At 40.9% G+C, this 18,120-nt stretch overlaps 1 protein-coding gene across 1 annotated transcript in view; it reads right to left on the bottom strand.

Moving 5' to 3' along the window:
- Nucleotides 1–18,120, bottom strand: part of PTPRG (protein tyrosine phosphatase receptor type G) — a 394,955-nt gene that overhangs the window by 28,541 nt on the left and 348,294 nt on the right. Inside the window, exons 14-15 of the mRNA XM_071439469.1 lie at nt 14,309–14,400; nt 2,074–2,165 (exon numbers count right to left, since the gene is read on the bottom strand). Coding sequence (XP_071295570.1) covers nt 2,074–2,165; nt 14,309–14,400 — 184 coding nt within the window. The remainder of the gene's footprint in view (nt 1–2,073; nt 2,166–14,308; nt 14,401–18,120) is intronic.

Raw genomic sequence — 18,120 nt, forward strand, 5'->3', positions numbered from 1 at the left:
CATGGATCTGACTGGATGTGAGAAGCTGCACTGCAGCCACTCCAACAGCTACTAAATAAATGTAACCTTGGGTCCACTGTCCCTCAGCCACTGACCAAGCTGGGGCTCTGACCTCTGAGTCAGTCTGGGCACTTGAGAAACATTTTACATATAGGTTCTGTGAAAAATCCTGGGTTTCAAATCAGGCCCACGAGGCCTCAGCAGGGCAGAACACCGGCACTGAAGGGGAGCTGGGAGGTTCATCCCAAACAGAGATCACCTTGTTCCTATTGCTACTCCTTACTCCAGCAGGAGATTTCATTTACATTTAGGAAGCTGAGCCCTCAGCTATGGAGAAATGAATCTGGAGTAGCTATCCTGACTTCAAAGCAGACACTCCAAGTTTTAAGCCAGCAAGGAGAATAGAATTTGGTGCACGCAGTGCAGTTGGAGTTTAACTTCTCTTTGGAGGGGACCCCATGCTCCCCAGAATGGGCCTAATTGGCCAAAGCTCTCTCCAACTAGCTGCCACAGCACAGCACTCACAGCAGGGAACTCCAGGAGGAAGGGAAAAAATAAGGCTATTAGAGCAGTGTTTTTCTTTGCTAAAACACAGGCAGAAGGTGTCCAACATTTGTTAATAGCAGTGATTCTGTGACAGCTGAAGCAAAGCTTGCTTAAAGCCAGATCAAGTTTACAGATGTGTTGTTGATTATTTTGAATAATTAAATGGTGTAAAACCCAGCTGTGATGAATAGCACTGGGGTCACAATTCATAAATAATTGAGAAGAGTGAGTTGCATTTGATCATCCTGATCAAATTCTACTCTCTGGAGAATAAATGTTTGTCCTGAATACCATCAACATTGTTAAATGCCTCAATATTCCTGCTCAGCCATCCAGCCAGCAGTCAATTGAACTAAATCACTTTAACACCTTACACATTTGCCTTCCTCATGAATACAAAATGTTTCTAACTTACACAACGCTTTTTTGGCATCAGACAAAGCAGACACTCTTTATAGACAGTAACCAAACAGCAACAATAAACGTTTTAAATGATCCCATTAAAAACAATTCCTGCATACAATCTTGTCTTTACAGTGCAGTAAGCAAAGAAGCTGTAGATATAAGGCCACCTATTTGGGTTCAGTGCCTTGTTTGCAAGCAGAGCTGCTGCTCTGGTTCACAGGCAGCAGGCAAACACACTTTCTTTTGCTCATGGAGAAGCCAGAAGTGCAACTCCACGTGGTTTCCTGGGGCTTCTCCTGTTTCTCAGTACTTCCAAATGTTCAGCAGTGACTGATTAGACTGAGTGAAGGAAAAGTCTGACTCTGCTGTCTTATGCTGCATGATGTTTACCAGGCTTGCATAATATGGGTTTGGTAACCCAGAGGTAAAAAACTACTTTTACTCCATTGGAATTATCTCCAAATGACAGCATATTTATAGGTCAGAATCTGTTCTATACATGTAACAAGATGAAAATTTAAAAATAGTCACATTAGGTAAATACCACCAACTAAACCCCAAATCCTTTCTCCTTGGTTTTACTGGAAGAAAATAATAAATGGCTTCAATAGCAGTCTCTCCTGTCTGAACAGAGCATGAACAAGGACTCAAGGAACTAACTCACAGTTTGGGTTTTCATCAAAGACCAAATTCTACTATTTTATTCATTGCAAGCACTGTTTCACTGGAGGGATATATGACTTTTCAGATGACCGAGAGAAGCAAATTCTGCAGCAAGAAGAGCAAAATAGTTGTAAGAAAACCCTCAAGTTAAAAATGACTGTTTGTATCTTCATGTTTTTCCTGGGGGCTTGCAAGCAGCTTTTCCTATTTAAGAAAAACCCAGGAGGGCTCCTCCTTAAAGGCACCAAATCTGTGGTGGTTAGAAAGCATCTGTAAATGTCCAGTTCCACACTGCTCATAGCTGGTGGAAAATTGGTATCATCCTGTTTCTTCTGATACATTTGAGCACTGCATTTACCTGACATGACAGCCTCACACAGATGTCACATGGTCCCCAATTATTAATACACAATTAACTTTAGGAAAACAACATTTTAAAGGTGGGTCATTAAATCATACCTCAAAGTCTTCTGAGAACCCGTGCTGGTTATTAGAATACAGCTCACTGATGTGTTTAACAAACTGCTTGACTGGAATTGCTTCCATATCATCTGTAGAACAAAAAAAAAGAGATACTCAGAGTTGCTCTTTGTTTCATACATAAAATTTGAGGAGAGGAAGTCTTCACTTGATATCATTTAGATCAGAGTTCCCAGGGGCAGAGCTAGTTCAGTATGCAGTAATAAGAAATCTTGATAAATCTGGCCAGTTTTGAGGTAAACAAATTATTGTATTTCCAATTCTAAGCACTACAATTATAAACACTGAGAGCCTGTTCCCCTGGGATGCTGATTTACAAACAATTTAAGTTCAAGGATAATCAGCTCTTGCTCAGTTTGAAGATGGCTGTGGATGGGATGAAGAAACCTCCTCTCCTTCACATTATATAAAAAGAACAGAAGAGACCCCCAATGTGAAAATTCAGTTGACAATTACTCCCAGTAAGTTTTACCAGACTGAGCAAACACACAAGCCTTTCTGATTAAAGTTATTAACCTTTTTCCCTTTCACACAATAATGTAGAATCCAAACGGGCTTATGAAACTGCTTCTAAGCAAAAGAGCAGGCAACCACAACAGCCACTCTGATCTGAGTTCTCTCTCAAGCCAAATATTATTTATAACATTGAATATTATTGAGTATCCCACTGGACCATTTGCTCTTGCACAGCACAGTGCAGTGCCACCTAATATACCAGTAAATCACCCTTATATGTCTTCTTACAAGAAAGAAGTTGAAGACTCAAACTGAAGACAAACAAGACTGTTTTGAGCACCTGGGACTCCAGGCAGATTCTAATAAAGCTGGGGTGTAGGATGGCTGCCTTATTCCTCTATTTAGCTCTTAAAAAAGGCCTGGATATTGTTATGACCACCACTGCAGTTGGCAGAAAAACTGTGCTTGCCAAGATTTACCAGTTAATATTTTCCATCTGGCATTTAGAAAATGCAAATTGCTATACAACTGTGATTACTTTCAGCATATGAAATAATCTATTGCCTGATGGCTACTATTGTCTGATTGTGTGATTTTATGGCAATACCCTATATTTATATAATCCATTTATTATTCTTCTGAAGATAGCATCCAGGTTATGTTTACTCCCAGTAATTCAGTGGTGTATTTTTGCTCCCATTTAGCAGACATATGGTTTGGTGCTACAGCTGCATTATAATCTGGATTCTTTTCCTTTTAAACATCTACATTATGATAGAAAAAATCCAAATATTTCTACAGATACTTAGCAAAATTTAACGATAAATAAATAGATGTGACATTTACTGTATTCAGAGTGAAAGATCTTTGGCAGCTAAAACCTCTAAGCTGTCACATATGCTTTTCTTAGCAAAGGGTATGAAGATCTGTATGTGTAAATGAGGTTCTACTTTGGCAAGAATTTTATAGATCCCTGACAATCTGATTTCTTTACAGCTGATGGCAGTTAATATTGACCATGTCATTACTTCTCTCCTTTTATTTTATAAGGTAACGCTCTAAGGTGGCTTTTTGCATCTATTGACATTTTCAGATCTTAATCAGCTCTCTTCTATTTTATTTACAAGGGCCAATTGTTAAAGATATGTTTGCAATCTGGTCACCTCACAGTATAGTAATGCTACTTTAATTAACCACATGCTCATTTACTGAATAATACAGAATTCAAAACATTTGACAAGTGTATGCTCTTCTTAGCAAAATGCTGCAGCCTGCAGAAATGCCGGAATTTAAAAATATTTCAGTGGTAACATTTATTCTATATAATATTTGGAATATCATAATCTCATAGCATTTATATCAAGATTTTCACAGCCAAGACATTTGAATAGAATTATCTACAGTAATCATAGAAATCTATAGAAAGAACCTGTAAAACAGTATTTTCTCTTCTGAAAAGTAACCCATACATCCCAGATTTCCTTGAAAATAGCTTCTGCTACGATAGCAATTGCATTTAATCCCACAAGAGAAGCTCCACAGTTATAATTTGGGTTTTTTCCTTGTGTAGTTTTAGCTCAACTGAGACCAACCAAGGTAAAGGATTGGCTGCAGCAGACCGGTGTGTCTGAGCTAATTTTGCAGAAGGCAGAATTTAACTTTAATTGTGATCTGTGAGCCAAAAAATACATTAGAGATAACATGCTCTCCAGTTCATTGAATTCCCACCAATTTCAAGGATGGGTCTGCACCAGAAATTCATGGCAAAGTGTGGTTAGTTTTCTTTTTATCATCATCACTGCATGGTGGCAGTATGTCTCCACCTTTATGCCCACTGCTACTTCACTTCTCTCTTGTTAACTGTCCTTTAGTGCTTCTCCTCCTGTTTTCCTCTTCTGCATTTTCATTCTAACTCCCTTCAGAAGCCTTAACCCCAGTTGCTCACCATATTTGATGACATGGGTAACAATTACACATCAAATAATTAAAAAGGAAGTATTGTTGACATATGAGCTCACTGGGTCAGAGGGAAATGAAGGTGCCCATCATCTCAGGAAAACCACGCTGGAGCAAATATAATTATTACACATCAGAAAGATTAAAACCAGGACTGTGAACATTAGAAACTTAAAAAACAGTTTAAGGTTTCCAGCTTTCAAACTGGTGGGGTAACATGGCACAGCCCTGAGGGGATGGGCAACCCACAGGGGGGTGGGATGTGGCTGGTCCTCTCTGCACAGCCACTTGCTCCAGCTGATGGCCACAGGAAGGCACAGGAAGGCACAGGAGATAGAGCCTATCACATGAACCAGTGCAACAGGAAAATGCTGAAGCAATCTGGGCTGGAATTTTTCTATTCATAACCTCCAATTCCAAATTCCTGCTAGGAACACAAATCACTTTAGCTGGATAGAGGCATGCTTGGGCATGGGCAGCTTGCCAGGCCTCTGGTAGAATGTGTGCTAACACACCCAGCACTCTGGAATGGCCTGAGCTGGTGCTATCTGGAGATGGCTGTGACCTCCTCCAGGAAAACCAACAGATGTAGCTAGATGCACAGAATCTGATTTTCCTTTAGCTATAGTCAGCCCACAGGCTTTGGTTAAGCCTTCTTTCCATCTCACAGCAAACAGACTTAAATGACTGTAATTCTTTTAGTTGATTGAAGAGATTAATAGAATCCTATAATGGCTAATTAGCAGCTCTCCATTGTTCTGTGCATATTCACTTTTACACTATATACTCCTTCCCATCAAGAAGCTGGAGTGACATTTGATATTGTCAGTGCAATCCTTACGTTATGAATGACCTACACATTATTCAAAGAGAAGAGGGAGGTGGTCTAATAACACACCTTCACCTCTAACACTGCAGATATAATTACATTTCTGTCTAGCTTGGGTTTAGCCATCTGTTTTATCAGTGTCAATAAAGTGATTTTGGATTTACTTCACTGTGAAATATGAGCTGAATGTGGCACCATAATAACGTACTAACCCTTTGTGTTACACAGAGAAAGAAGTATACTCAGATGGACAATATTTTAGTAATATTTTTTATAATTAGATACTACCAAAGCTGACATGTGGTGGGGTATGTTTAATTTCTGTGCTAAATATTGAATATATTGGTGGAGTTCTCATCTTGACTTGCTGGCCCAAGTCAAGCACCTGAGAGGAGTATCAAATAAACCCAAAGGGGAGCACAAGGCAGCTCATTTCCTGCCACAAAGAGACAATGCCAAGAAGAAAATCATGTTTGTTTAAAAAAATGACTGTAGAGGAAAACCTTCACTAACACCTCCTTTTTAAAGAAATGGCAATTGCAAATGCAGAATATTTAACACATTCCTTTATAAGACAGACACCTTCAAAAGAAGCCCAAAGCATAAAGAAGCAATAAGGTTGGAACAGGGTTACATTTTAAGTTTGGATAATTAGTAATCCTACCAGGAAGGATTTTCCCATAGCTCCTACTTAATAAGCTGCCTTTGTAATGTTAAAGCAATAGGGGCCAATTTTCAAAGAAAAATAGGATATCCTATCAGAAATGACATTTCCACATAATAGGGTCTCAGATTCATTTTGATTCATTTATAGTCTGAGAGCTCACCGGATAGTTTAGTGGCATTGTATTAGAATAGATGGGTTTGGGTCAGGAATTAATGAAGAAGGTCAAAACCAAAGTGCTTCCTCATATTACCTTTATTTAGATGGAGTTTTGGTGTTTCTGAACACCAGATGTTTGACACATGAAATAGTCTTGGTAAGAAAATTCTCCGTGTCTTTTGTTCTGTCTCTAAAGGCTTTCTGCTCTTCAGCTATTACCTTAGCCAGCCTCCTAAATCCAATATACTCCCTGCATCTTGTGCCTTATTCTTAATGTGAAAGCTTATTTGGTTGGTTTGTGGTTCCCTGCTCTTCAGTCTCTCATTTACTAAGCCACCTGGATTCATGTGCCATGGCTGTCACGTGCTTTGGTCCATCTGCTCCCACAGCAGCCTCTGAATGCTCTGTGCCATCTCTGCAGCCCAGGAGCACCTCCATCAATCCTCAGTGTGCTCTTCACAGCTGGCTCCAGCCAAGGAATGAAGGGATTCTCCCACTGCCCTCTCCCTGCCTGGGGGGCTGAGCAGTGATCTGAATCCACCTGCTGAGCTGGCTGATGACTGTAAGAAAGGATTTCTTGATTCGTGGGGAAGGGGAAGAATTATTTGTTAGTGGGGTAGCTGGATTGATCCTACTCATTAGGATGACAAATAGTGAAGTGACAGAGAAACTTCTCTTTCTGAAGGCAGCACAAACCTAACTTGGCTTATGATGATCATTAAACTAGTGACATGGTTAGGGACATTGATCCTGAACATAGAGAATCCACTATGAACAGTGTATCCTTGCAGTTCTCATTTTCTGCAAAAAATCTTCCCAAAATATCTACCAGTGGGATTGTAACAGGACTGGGTTTGATCTCTTAACTCACTGAAAAATAACATATATGAAAAATGCTTTCCCATATCCACAGCAAACAAGCACCTTTCTGTTCTCAGCAACACTAAACCCTGGGATGCTATTTCATCTTTCACTCTCTTACCCTCCATTTCTAGGAAGAACATTGAATGCAATCATTTTTTAAAAGATATTTATTTATTATTAACTACCTTCAGTTTCATGGGTTTTTTTACTTTTTACAAGGCAGGATGGGAAAATTCTGCAAGCAGCTGGAATACCTAGCGTCAATATTTAGGATGCATTTTACTTAAAATGGAATCTAAGAGCCATTGCATAAGCTACAATACATACCAGAGTGAAGGCTGCCAGAGCTATGGCAGCAGGAATGACCATGTGGAGTGTGATATTCTGTCTCTACAAGAGTGCCTGAGCACATAGAATACTGCAAGAATGAATAGCACACCCTGGGGCAAAATTCTGCCCCAACAGAGGTTATTAAAAATTCCCATCAACTCAAATGTCCACCTCTAGAGAAAAGCTAAGACAAAATGATATAAATCATGCAGATTGAGCATCCACTCCAAAGTGCACCTACTTAAAAGGGCTTGAAACTTCACACACTGTTCAAATTTTGGCACAGATTGAATTTGAAATGCCTGAGCAGACAGAAACAGCCAGCTCCTGCCCTAAGTCACCCAAACACTGGACTCTACCAGTAATTCCACACATAAAGCAGGGTAGTGCCCAGCTTTCTTCAGACCATTTCAGATTTCATGCAGTTGAATTATATTGTCAGAGCCTTTAATTCTGCAGTATACTGGCTTTTCCTGCATAACTATTTAAAATAAGAATGCAAATAAAGCCATTGTATTTCAAGTGCAATAATTAATCTTTCTGACTGATTGCATTTACTTGCTGTATAAAAATTTTCAGAAATATAATAAGTTTTATTTGTATAACGTTAGTATAAATTAATTTATGATAAAACAAAGTCATTAAAAAGCCTCAGTATTGAGAAGGTGTCTGCCTTCTGTGGAGATCAAATCTTCATAAATACTATAAAGACTATGCAATAGATTTCATTCTAGGACATCAAAATACCTGCTGAATATCTCTTAAGGGTGGCATCCTCCTGAAGTCACTGACCTCAATAATTAAGACAAATTATAAATTAAAATGAATTAAGATGAATAAGAACTCATTAAGAGTTGATTACTGTGAGCACTATTCCTCATTATTGCTCACTTCTTTGTACTCGTGTGTTTATGAAGTATTATTTTTTTAATAAAAAGCACCTTTCAAAGTGAAAAGGCATGGAAAGCACTTTGAACACATTTGAAAGTCCTGGAAAGATGGGCATGCTGAAAGAAAAACAGGAGTCCTTTCAGCAAGATAATTGTTATCTATTTGTTATAATCAAGTCAAATGAACACAAGGGCAGGCTTCTGATAATGGGAAGACATATGAAAAAGCAGAATATGAAAAACCACCTGTGCAATTCTGAAGCTACATTCATCTCTCTTGCTTCATGACTTAATCTACTACAATGCTATTAGCCATGTGTCACTCAGGAATATAAAGATGTTAATGATAAAATTTTATACATGTCAAAATAAGAGCTCACTTTAAATCTGCTTGTACAAAGATTAGGTTATCATTAATTATAAATGTAATAGCAATACACTTCTTGCCTTTAAGCAAAAAGCCAATTTCAGTCCAAGAGAATGAAATAATGTGAATTTTTCCTTAGCCCAGATATTAAACATGATCTTATTTGGTATTGCTAGGTAAGGAACACAATTTTTATCTCACACATTTCCATCCTCAGGTCCTAGTCCTGCCCTCAATTACACACAAGCCTTATATTGGAGCTCATGAAGATCCAACCCCAGGGCTCTGCCTCCCACTGTAACAGCTCTCAGAAAAGGATCTATCTGCATTTCACGTGGCCACCATAAAAACACATTCTTTTGTGTTGTAGTCAACCCCTGAAGCCTCCACTAGAAGAACCACAACTAGATATCATTCCATAAATTCTACAGTGTACTGCAGGAGAGGGCAGGTACCAGAGTAAAAGGTAGGTGGATGTTCCCTAAAATACCTTGATGTTTTCTTGGCTTCAGAGGACGGCTGTGTTTGCCATATTGCACTCATGAATTTAATTGAAGCTGAAGATAGGTACAATTCACAATATGGTGCTGGAACATAAATCCACAGGGAGCAGAGAGCAGAAATAAAGTCTTAAGCAGCTGAAGAGCAGCACCTCTGTGCTCAGTGAAGAGCTTCATGCCCTTGAGAAAGGAGCCCTCGGCTGCAGTTCCTGTTCCTCCCAAGGCTCACTGTGCTCAGTGCACTGGCACTGTCTACCCTGGGCTCTGCTCTTCAGCTCTGGGGATGCACCTTGAGACAGCCACATCTTAGCAGAAAACACTAAGATACCTGTGCTGGGAACCTGCAGCTTCCTCGTCATATGAGATGCTCATTACTGTCTCTTAACAGAAACAGTTTGTCAAAGGGTGGATGCTACCAGAACACAGCAGCTGAGCCTGTAAAAAACACATCAAGTCTGACCCCTGGCATTTGTCAGGAAAGGTTCAAGGCAGTATTCAAGTTATTGAAGAGCTAAGAATTATAGGATGGACTCATGATGGGACTCCTTGTAACCATGAAAAGATAGAAGGAAGAAAGAGGGTCATGAGTGCTCTGGCCTTTACACCCTAGTGGGTGTGAGGTGGCAAAGCACCTTTTCATTGCTATTCCTCTATTTCCTGGACTTGTACACACATACTGAGACATTCTTGGAGAACCATGAGTATTTCTCCATCAGATTTTGTAGTTTTTAAAAATACATTATTAATAAACTCCATGACAAGTTAAAAAATTATTTTACTGTCATTTAAACCTAAAAGTGAACATACCATGATCTGACAACTGGGAAATGTTTCTTAAGTCTTGTAGTCTAGACACAGCTGAAATGACTGGCATCACCTCTGAGAAATTTTACTTATACTGAAAATATAAGATGTGAAATACTTCTGGAAAATATGGTAAATGAATCAGCTGCATTGGCCAGCTGTTTTGTTCTTTATGATCTGTGCTCTCTGGACTGTGGTCAAAACTACCCAGAGTTTTGAGCTTTCCTATCAGGTCCAGCCTCAAGTAGCTCTGTACTGACCTCACCTCAAGTCCCACAGACATCAGTGCCACAGCATCCATTGTGCCCATGGGCTGGGCAAGGGAGCAGTAAAGTCACAGCAAGATCCAGAACAATGCTCCACCCAAGAGCAGGAAAACTCTGACACAAAGGAGAGGAGGAGGTTAGAAGTGGAATTTTTATTCATGTCACTGTTTGATATAATCTAAGTGGCACAGAGCTGCACTTCTGCAGTGCTGTTGGGGAGTAGGTCTTGCTAGGAGAAGAAAGGAGAACTGCCAAGAGATGTGGATGCATTTTGGCTTCATGGTTGCAAAACACACAGGTCTGCAGCTGTGATGCTGCTGTTGTTGTTACTTTCCTGACTCTGCTGGAAAGGATCAAGTCCAGAAAGATCCAGAAAGTCAGTCAGATAGTGACCCAGCAATAGGAAGAGCAAACAAACAGAAGCAGGAGCAGCTTTGCTGAATGAGATCCTGCAAGAGCAAATGTTTTAGAGAAGAGATCCAGGCAAAGATGATGTGTATGCTAAAATTACCTGAGCATGGAGACAAAGGGAGAAGATACAGAGAATTAATTTTGTTAGGCAGAATGGCAGGGGAGTTTTCAGAAATCTGCCATTGATTACAGATGCATAACTATTAGGTGCAAGGCTTATGTGAGTTGAGATTCATACCTCAGATGTAATATCCAGTGGGTGACTCAGATAATGACAACTCCTTTGTCCTGTGTTTCTCCAGATCAAGCAGTGCAGATAATTATGAATAAGGATAATGATTTGGATCTCAGGGAGAATTTGCAGATAGGCACACACCAATGGGTGATGTGACTTCCTGCACAATAATTAAGTATGTAGCCAAGGGAAGTGAAATAAAAAATGGATAAAATGATTCCTCTGCAAGAAGATTTTTTAGATGTCACACCTGAAAAGTCACACTGTGTGCCTAGAGCAGGTAGGTGGCAGTCTGATTTAGAGGTCATAGATCTGAGAAAACAGAGGGTTTGCATAACCAAGAGCAGGACATGGTGCAGAACTCAACACAAACACTACCTCTGATTGTGCCAACGCCATGGAGCAGAGCAGTGGCACACAGAAACACCAGTGCCCTTCTGAAACCTTGAGCTGTGTCAGGACCTCGCTGTGCCTGCCCCCCAGGCACACCTGGGCCAGGACCAGTGAACCCAGAGCCCCTCAGTTCCCTCTGCCCAGAAGCTCACTGTGTGCTGAGATGGGTCTTGGCAAACCTGCTGGGCACCTTCAGCCCCTCTGCTGCTCTAAATTGCCAGCAGTGTGGCTGCTTGCTCTTCACCAGGGGTGGAACTTGGTCCACTGAACTGTAGGAGGTAGAGGCACAGTCCCACAGGGACCTAGGCAAATTCCTCCTGTAAAGATGGGGTTTCACAATCTAACAAGGTTACTTTAAAAAGCTTCTTTCTGTGAAAATGCCACTTACATTTTGCTTCTAATATCAACATGGCAAGTAAGACTTTCTCACACCCTGCGGCAGCTTCCAGAGGAAAAGTTCAGAGGCTTATCATTTCATCAGTTGCCATCAGTTTAAAGGAGAATTTTGTCATTTCATGTTCTTAAGGCATTTCAGTGGGCTGTCTATGTGGGAGCAGCAGCTGACGTCAGGGAAGACTGTCATGTAGCAACAGGTATATGGGGGAAACCAGCCCACTTCTACAGCTCCAAACAAGGCAAATGCCTCCGAGAGCTTCCAGATCTTTCAAGGCAGTATCTGCCATATTTGGAAAAAGCCAACAGAGCTGGAATTTTTCTCTACTAACTAGAGCCTCATGGCTGAAAGTATCCATGTATTACCTATTATCCCTGTACAGGTAATAATACACACAGAGGGAGGCACTTACAGAGGGAATTTGGCTTTTGGTGGCCTAAATAGCTTTAATGTCAGTGTCAGGATGTTCAAATTCACCAGTTCATTCTTTTTTAAGGTTTTCTGGGCATCATTCAACTTCAGATTAAGGTCTCTTCATTTGGATGTCTGTATGCAGGTGTTTCTCTACACCCATTATATCCACAAAAATGTTGTCATTAGATTGGGAATTCAAGGGTTGGATTCACTCTTGTGACCAACTAGACTAAGCCTCTTTCTAAGGCCCAGTTCTTGATGTCCCTTAAGGATCATCAGCAATCCTTGCAGATTTTTAACTGCAAAGCTGCTCAAGGTGTCCTGCAGCATTTGCTCACGGGATGCTTAATCTGCAGTGCCCCTTATCAGGGGTGAGCATTTCTGAGGCTGAGCACACCACAGGGAGCACTGCAGTGACAGTAGCATCATGTACCTCACAAAGCTGCTGTGGTCCCATAGCCTGGCTTACTCTAGCCATGGGAAATGTCCCCAAAAGATTTTATTCTGTTCCCAGTCACTTTCTGCTATGTGCCAGAAGGGCTGCTGGAGAAGCACTGGTGCACATGCTGCCCTGACAGTACCTGCTGCCTGCCTGGTTTTAATGGAATTTCCTCAGCCTACACTACAATTCATATGAATGCACTCCAGTCTTAATGGACTGACCACCAAAACATCTCTGTGCAACAGGGAAGAACCACCACTGTCTCAACAACACACACTGCAGCATGAGAAGATGGAGCTTTCTACTGGTCTCTTATATCTAAGAAAAAAATTGTCTCAATTATACAGTAAAAATATTACACATTGGCCAAAGAGGTTTTTGTCTGAAGGGAGAATTCTTCTCCTTCCAGTGCCTTGTAGACATAATCCCCTGGGTTTATGCTGTGCCAGAGTCCAGCTTAGCCCAGCCTGCCCTTCCCCACAAGCTCCAGGGAGGTACCACAGGAGAGCAGGCATGGTGGGACCATTGAACTGACTGCCACAAGCACCCCAACAGGCATTTGCTCCTCTTGGTTTCAAGAGGAAGAATGGGGTTCTCCAGCTATTTAAGTATTTATGTGAAAAATAATCACTGGTGATCTAAGATTAAAACCTGTTATCTCCTTTACCCTAAAGGAGAAGGATGACTTCTCGCTAAGGATGTGAGGTGGCCAGGACATGCATTTTAGTTTCCAACAGAAAGGAGAGGGGACAATAGCAGGTTTTCTTTATTTTCAGTGGTACAGCATCAGACTGCAAGGCAAACTGCCTAACACTTTCTGCAGGAATGTAATAGCTGACCTTTTCCACTAGTTCCCATGGGTACTTTGAAAGACTCTTTCTAGAAATAAGTCACACATGTCTACTGAATAAAATAAAGGAAAATATAACTGGACTCTTTCACTCTGCTAGGAGGCAAGTTTCTTCAGTGTCTCAGAAAAGGCTCTGAATGTTTTTTTGTAAAATGAACCTAATTAGCTGCAGATTGAAACCCAGATCGATGATGCAGATACAGAATATGACAAGGAAACTTAAAACACCTCCAAGAAACAAGTACAAGCCTTTGACAGACTGAGGTCAATATAACATTTTGGTACCTTAATTCTGCCTGTGAGCCTGACCATCATCAAACAAGGCAGCGGCTGCAAAGGCCACGGTAACACCAAGCTGCTCTCTGTCATCACAGCTTCATGGCAGCTGCATCCTGCACTTAATAATTCCCCAGGGAAATGCCTCATGAAGAGAGAATAGCACTATACACTGCTTCCAGCATCACTCTCAGTATAGCTGAGAGGAGAATTTGACCTTTGGAAACTTTATTAATACCAAATTAACAGATGGCTTTGGACTTTGAGATTGTTTGCTTATCCCTGTGTCTCACTGTCCTTTCTGAGAGCCCCAGATTCCACCTCCACACACGGTGAAAGTGGGGGCAAGGCCCCCAGTCTCGAGAGAGCAGTGGAACTGAATATCCCTGCTCTGCAACCTGCCCTGCTGGAGCAGCTGGCTTCACCCTGGATGCAATGCCTCAGTGTTTTCAAGACTTGTTACTCATGTTTTTGACATTTTGCAAAGGTTATTCTGAAATTTCTATTAAAACTAAGTGGGAGAGGTGTCTACGGAAAAATACAGCATTGGCACTCGGAGCCCCATTACAAAGCACATTAAATTAAATGAAGCAGCACCGATAGAACAAATTTCTACCAAAACCCCATGATTTATCACAAGCACAACCTTCCCTTCTTTATGTAATTAATCCAGACTCCAAGTAGCACAAACACAGGAGATTAAGGCATTCTTACCTGGAATAGGTATAATGGGAATACTTTCATTGGGGACCACACGGGGGGAACTGCTGTCCTCCACATAGAAATGAGCAGTCTGAAAACACTTTCTGTTAAAGAAAAAAGAAAAAAAATAGATTCAGGGCGTGAAAAATTGCTCACTAAAAAACTTTTGCACATGTTCTGTTTCTCCATTTCTGTTCCATACTTTCAGATAACTTTAAAACACTGATACACGAAAACATATGTTTGTTTTCTACAATTACAATTCTTATTCCAGATTCTGATGTGCTCTAATTCACTGACATCTGACATCCACCCATCATAAATGCCTCTATACATTATTGCTAAGTACCATAGAATATGAAATTATAATAATAAAAGTTAGTGGCTGCAAAACAGGTTTCATATACATAATTCAGAGAGTAATTCTGCACACAAGAAACACATTCAGCATACAATTCAAGCCGAAATCCACCTAGAACACTCAATTTCCAGGGAAAATACACTTAATGTAAAAGTTTCTGCTGTGTAACAACCACCACAGCATCTGTAACTGCTTCATATCATGATGTTCTGCTATGAAAGTTATCCTTCAAACATTAAGGTTTTTTGTTTGTTTGCTTTTTAACACTAATGTCATATAACCTTCATCCCATCCTCCTCCTGCAAACTTGTATTACATATGCTGGTACACAAAAATCCAATAGACACTTCCCTTGGGCCCCAGGACTCCTCTCTAAAAAGGCCTACAATGAAGAGCAGAACTTAAATCCACCTGACTCTTTTTTTTACCTGTATTTAATGCAAAGCAGAGAGCACAAGCTGGTCATCACAGAAAAGGTACTGAGTAGAATAACATCAAGAGATCCAGGGAGACTCTGCATGGTGATGTTAACTGAGGCAGGGTTTTCCAATGCCAGCGTCACTGCTCATTGCTGACTTAATGAGCTGCTTGAGGCTGGAACTGAATATTTAATGAGCCTTGCTTGGTGTGAGCAGCTATTGTGGCAGGAGAAGGGTCTGCTCTCATCTGTCGAGGCGCTAAACAAAAGCTCCCCAGTGCAGAAAGATCCCCCTCATTGTCACCCTTCAACTGCTCCTCAACACCTGGGCAAAGTTTGTGGGGGCCTGGTGAACTGTGCCTTTGGCAAGTTGCAGGTTCCCTTGCTCAATCATATTTGCACATGTGGCTTCCAGGCTGCTCCCTTGCAGTTCCTGCAGTTTGCTGCTCTGCAACTCAGGCTTTGTGCTCTCCATGCAGAGCCCATCGTCAGAGCAAAGTCATTTGTGGTGCCTTTGTTTCCAACATCCATACATGCCAGGGAGAAAAGAAGTCACTGAAAACCAAACCACTCTCTTAGGTGAAACCAGGATATAAAATTATCACAGGTGTTTGCTTTCCTTCCATCTGTACTTCCTAGTGCACAGGCACAGTGCTTTGTAATGCAAGCACAAGCTATGGCAGCACAAGTACAACTTAAGACAATACAGAAGCAGGAGAGCGTGGATTTCACAGCATGCAGTCACTGTCTGGGAGCAGCTTTCTATTTTCAGGCATGATGGCTTGCATTCTGCAGAAGTTATATATTTAGTGACTATACTTTTGTTAAGAAACAGCATAAGGTGAATTTACACACGAGGATGCAGGATGTGCAGTAGTCTCACAGCATTTAAAACCATGGGTTGAACTCCCCCCGCCTCACCACTTGCTCCCTGTTCTCATTTTTTTTTGGCAGCCTTTATTTTGGACAATGAACACCCTGGGGGCACGCAGCAGAATAAATCAGTCACACATAAAGAAGAAACTATGAATATGAAACAGGCAAAATGTTCCTGATTTTGATGTATTTGGGGCTCTTTCCCTTGAGTCAATACTACAGAAATCCTTGAATGGCTTCTCCTGGTAATGAAGGCCTTAAAAAGGTGTTTGATAAAAAGACAGACCTTTATGCAGGGATTTACAGGATTTTTTTAAGCTGATGATATCGAAGAAAAGCAATTTTTTTTTTAAATTTGTTACTTTATACTCTCAGAGGCTCTGAAAGGCTGGCATTAAGGTTTTTATACACAGTCATAAGATGGCTTTTTCTTAATAGCCTCAAAACATGTAAATGTGTCAGATAATCACACTGTGCAATATTTTAAGGCCCATGATGGCAATAGCTGAATACCTAGCCCAGCACAACTCTGCTGAGCACAATGTTGGATTAACAATGTATTGAATTAATATTTCACATAGTAAAGTTTGCTACAATCATTAATGCAATTAAAAATTCTACATTTTAGTCCTGGAAGACTTTCTGCAGCTCTTTTGCAAAGACCTTAGACTTTGACTAAAGGTTTTCTCAAGTCACAAACATCAAACTCTTCTCTAATGTATATATGCAATGCAGCACTTTCATTACTTTACAATACTGGTTACTGGCATGTTACATGAAGACTTGTTTCTCAAACATTTTTTTCCCTCCACTTGTTCATAATAGCTGTAAATATTTTAAGTTTAACCTCTACAGCTGAGCTTACTGCACACAGGCCATTGCATCCCTGTCCTGGTGACCCCTTCTGTGTTTCAGATCTTTAAAAGTTCTTTTATGGGTTTAACAAATTCACTGAATGAATTTTCCAGCAAGTTCTGCTTACTGGGTCTATTTCCCATTCTGGCATCTTTCCTCTGCAGCTCCAGGTGGGAACACATCTCGGGGTGCCAGGCAGATGACTCCAGTTTGGATAATGTCCATTCTTCTTGAGTAAGACAACACCTGGCCCCAAGTGGAGCCTTTTGGAAACTCACGTCTGGTTTATAGTAATAAACACTGATAGCTGCCAACCAGGCTACTGAGAGGCATTTCAGACAATTCAGTATTTGCCTCCTCCTCCAGTTTAGGATGCTCCTTTCTTTCCCTTGGCATTTCTCCCCCCCCCATTACCTTTTCCTCCAGATACAAACCTTAAGTGGCAGCAGTTGCTAAGGCTACAAGAGGCTGCAGTAAATCTGAGTGTGTATATGGGGAGGGCTGGATAAAGGAAAAGGATGAGAGCAGGAAATTGCTTCTTTCGAGCCACTGGAGAGAGGAGAGAGGGGAGTGGATGCAGGGCTAGACAAAGTGCAAATCTACACCTACTTTCACAAAAGAACAAGTCTGTAACTTTTAACCCCAGTGTGTATACATGGGCAGGTGTTTGCATATCTGTGCCCATTTCCCCCAGAAACCAACACTATCAGCAGAAAATAATAACGGGCCCTTTTTCCTAATAGAAGCAGTCTATAGTGAATGCACAACTGGGATTTGTCATGGCAAAAATGATTATTAAAATCTTAATAACTGAAACATTAATTTTAGAATAATTATTGCATTTCTGCAGCACCGGTTGAGAAAAACAAATCCCAACCTTGACTCACGTCTAAAAGATTTTGGAGAGCCATATCTTTTCTGTGAAATACCAAAGAGTCTGTTGTCTCTGAAACATGCCCGTGAGCAGTGAAGCACACCAATTTCTCTAGCCCCATATGTTTTTGTGGCTCTCTTTCCCTGGGGTACAATAACCGTGTGAGATTGTGGTGATCAGACACACAGTTGTCACATATGGACCCAAATGCAGAAGTAAAACACTGCAAGATTAGCATCTCCCCAGAGAAGCAGCAGAGGCAGGGTCTGGAATGCAAAGACAATGTGAGGGAGAACAACCCCCTGCCCAGAATCTTTTTGCAGAGATACTGGCTGTGAGTTACTAAAGCAAATTAACAGGATGCAAAGTCCAGAGCAGCAGCACCTTACTACTATGATGAAAGCATAAAAATATGCCAAAAGATGGTCCTGATTAGCTGG

This window comes from Agelaius tricolor, unplaced genomic scaffold, assembly GCF_023055355.1.
Source record: "Agelaius tricolor isolate 1412-34295 unplaced genomic scaffold, bAgeTri1.0.p SCAF_14, whole genome shotgun sequence".
Lineage (NCBI taxonomy): Eukaryota > Metazoa > Chordata > Aves > Passeriformes > Icteridae > Agelaius > Agelaius tricolor.